General features: G+C 50.9%; 1 protein-coding gene across 1 annotated transcript; it reads left to right on the plus strand.

Moving 5' to 3' along the window:
• Window positions 1-891: 891 nt before the first annotated feature.
• ODF1 (outer dense fiber of sperm tails 1) lies at window positions 892-1,950 on the plus strand. The gene is made up of 2 exons (XM_085053356.1): window positions 892-1,262; window positions 1,451-1,950. Exons 1-2 carry the CDS (start codon window positions 1,048-1,050, stop codon window positions 1,815-1,817), a joined length of 582 nt encoding a protein of 193 aa, XP_084909482.1. The 5' UTR covers window positions 892-1,047; the 3' UTR covers window positions 1,818-1,950.
• Window positions 1,951-3,131: the final 1,181 nt, after the last annotated feature.

Genomic DNA, 3,131 nt, shown 5'->3' on the forward strand with positions numbered 1-3,131 from the left:
ATCCTTGTGTTCAGCATCTTTGCTTTGTTGTGGCTTCTGCAGTCCCTACTTGTGTACCAGAAGGAAGACTGAGCTCGATGCTCAGTTCAAGTAATCTGCTCCAGATCTCATCTCTTCAGACTGGACTTGGCAAACAAAACCCCCTCTGGGAAATAAAGGGTTCAGACTCACCAGGGAAGAGCAACCTCCTGAAGGGCTCTTTCATGTACAGCTGAAGAGAATAGAGAGTGTCAGACTTTTAAAGACAAAGCAGTACCATCAGAGAGGTGTACAGGCTCCATACAGGAGGGACCCTTCACATGTTGTCAGCCTTTGAGTTCAGCTTTTAAGTAAAAGATTGGTCTTCAGACCAAAAAAGTGATGCCTTTTATGAGTAGTAAAGCACAAAGCAATTTATTTTTTTTATGGATGAAACTACCATTCAATATAAAATAAGCTGTCTCTTTTGAATTATCGATGAGCCAAATTCATATTTCACCTTGGGAAAATAACTCATCATGTGGCTCACCACTGGGCAGATGCCTGAGGGACAAGGGTGTTGGTGCTGCTGAGGCTGGGATTAGCGTTTGTGTCACAGGCCAGTCTGAGGGAATATGTTTCATGTCTTGGGCTCCAGCACTTGTCAGAGGTGATGGGATGGAAGCTGATGGTCAGTATCATTGATGGGAATTGTGGGCAGACATGCTGAAGCAACATTGTGTATGAAACTGCACTCAAGTAATGCTCCCTCTGGCCCATAGCTCTGCTGCCCAGCCACGGTGCATGAATCCCTGCCATGCCCCATCCCCGGCACGTCCTGCTGCCATGGCTCCCCTGCTCCATGGGCGGGTGCTGCGGTTGTGCATGGACCCAGCAGCGGTTCCCATGGTGACTGCGGAACTGTGCTGTCCTGGAGCCATTGTGTCACAAGGTACCTGCAGGAAGGCTGCAGGAACACCTGCAGCAAGGCTGCAGAAACATCTGCGGCTCTGCTCCGCGCTCACCACCAGATGAAGCTGTCGGGGCATTAGAGTTTCCCCTTGCCCTGACACGCTTCACAGCGCGACAATGGAAGAGAGTGCACGCCACCTGAGGCACGTACAGAGGCAGGTGAGGCTGCTGGACCTGCGCCTGCAGCTGCTGCGGGACAGGCTGTGTGGCTGCCGCCTGCATAGGCCCTGCTCTGTCCTGAGTCACCACTGCTGCTCACACCTGCCCGACTGCCGGACCCTGCGGAGAAGAGCCCTCGCTGCAAAGCTGGATCTGGAGCGACGACTGGACAGGTAAGAGAGAGTTGCCTGCTTTCTACGGACATCGGCAACCTTTAATGTAGGATAAAGGGAGGTTTGACATTGCTATTGGGAGCAAAGGTTGAAACAGATAAGCAGGATGGGAGCGAAATAGCCCTTTTGGAGAAATAAACTGAACGGGATACGGGAAGGTAAAGATTGTTCTTTTGTTTTAATTCCAGAATGAAAAGACTCGCCATGGCGTTGCACTCATGCTGTGATCATGGTCGTTTGGCTTTGGTCGATGCAAAGGGGTTTGACCCCTGTGATGTCTCTGTAAATGTGAAAGATGGGAAGGTGACCGTGTCAGCAGAGCACTCGGAGGAGCACAACAGCGCACTGGCAAAGACATCCAACTACAGAAAATACAAGAAGGAATTCAGCCTGCCGCCGGGGGACGACGAGATGACCTACTCACTGGAATCCAGCAGCCTCACGACGATTGAAAAGCCGCCACCACCACCCAGTTGCTGCCCTCTCCACTGCAGCTGCCCTCACCACAGTGACTGCCCTCACCACAGTGGCTGCCCTCACCACTGCTGCTGCTGAGCTGCAGCCAGGAGCCAAACCCAGGCACAGGCATTCCTCTGCCTCTTTCCTCTCCATCGGATTTAGATCTGTCGCAATAACTGTGTGTCAACAGCCTCTCTTACCTCTTCCACAAAAGAAGGCAGCACTCTGAGCAGATTGTGTGAGTCTCTTTTTGAAGGGCTTCGGTGGGCAAAAAAACCAGTGCCATCAGGAAAACACAAGGATGTTTTTGGGCATACATGGCTGTGGTCACTTACTGGGTACTGACGGCAGGGCTAGGGGTGGTGGATTCAGCGCATAAAAATCTCATGGATTATAAAGGCTGAGAGGCACCTCTTATAATCAGTCACATTTCACAGTGTAAGGACACTTCTCTCAATCCAACTTCTTCCACTGAGCTCTAGGGTATTTCTAGGAAGAAAATCTTGATGATAAAAACCTTGAGGGGAGGTGCCTTCTCCCACAAAAATCAAGCTGTACTCTTTGTTCCCTTGGTTAGGTTTTTGCAGAGACTGCCTCGCTGGGAAAAGATGTGAATGAATGACAGAGAGATTTTAGTTAGAAGAGTTGGGATTAGGGAAGGACACTTGCCAGCTGAGGAGGGGATGTCAGAGTTTCCTGCTGAATCAATGGCTCCAAAATAATAAGAAAATATTTTTCATATTGGGAGAGGGGGAGAATTGTCAGTATAATTGCTTGATGGCAATTTTAACTTTGCTGCCCTGGCCTCAGCACTTGGGTATGCACTCCTGTGGGAAGCAGCATTACCTCCCACTGCAGAAAGATGTGTGACAACAACATACCTGGTGCCTGCATCTACCAGCCACCTGGGCCAGCATCTCCCCAGCGAGTGCCACCTGGTTCAGGTTTCATGAGCCCCTGGGGCTGCAGGGAAGAAGGTTGCCAACTCTTCGTGTGGTGCACTCCCCTGCAGCAGACTTTCCTAACTCGATGTTTTAGGTTGTGCTGGCACAGAACCTGATGTTCTAACCTGCCAGGTGAGAGAGTGAGCAGCCTGTGGGCCAGTGCTCTGCAGCTGTGCTGTGTGCTTGAAACCCTTCAGAGAGGAGCAGTGTCCCTGCCATCAGCCTGGCTGAGAAATGCAGTTGGTTGCTGTCACACATGAGGATCCTGGCTCCTAAAGGACCCTCGTGCCACTGGGTCAATGTGTCTCAGTGCAGTCAAGGGGTCCCCAGCAGCCAAGGACTCACTGCTGCAGCAGTGAATATTACCCTGGAAACAGTCAGGCCTAAAGAAAACAAAGCCAGTCCTTCATGTACAGCCTGCAAACAGCCTGCATACTTTCATCTCATGAAGGTGGTGAATCAGAGG

The sequence above is a fragment of the Lichenostomus cassidix genome, chromosome 2 (assembly GCF_008360975.1).
Source record: "Lichenostomus cassidix isolate B80296 chromosome 2, HeHo_3.0, whole genome shotgun sequence".
Lineage (NCBI taxonomy): Eukaryota > Metazoa > Chordata > Aves > Passeriformes > Meliphagidae > Lichenostomus > Lichenostomus cassidix.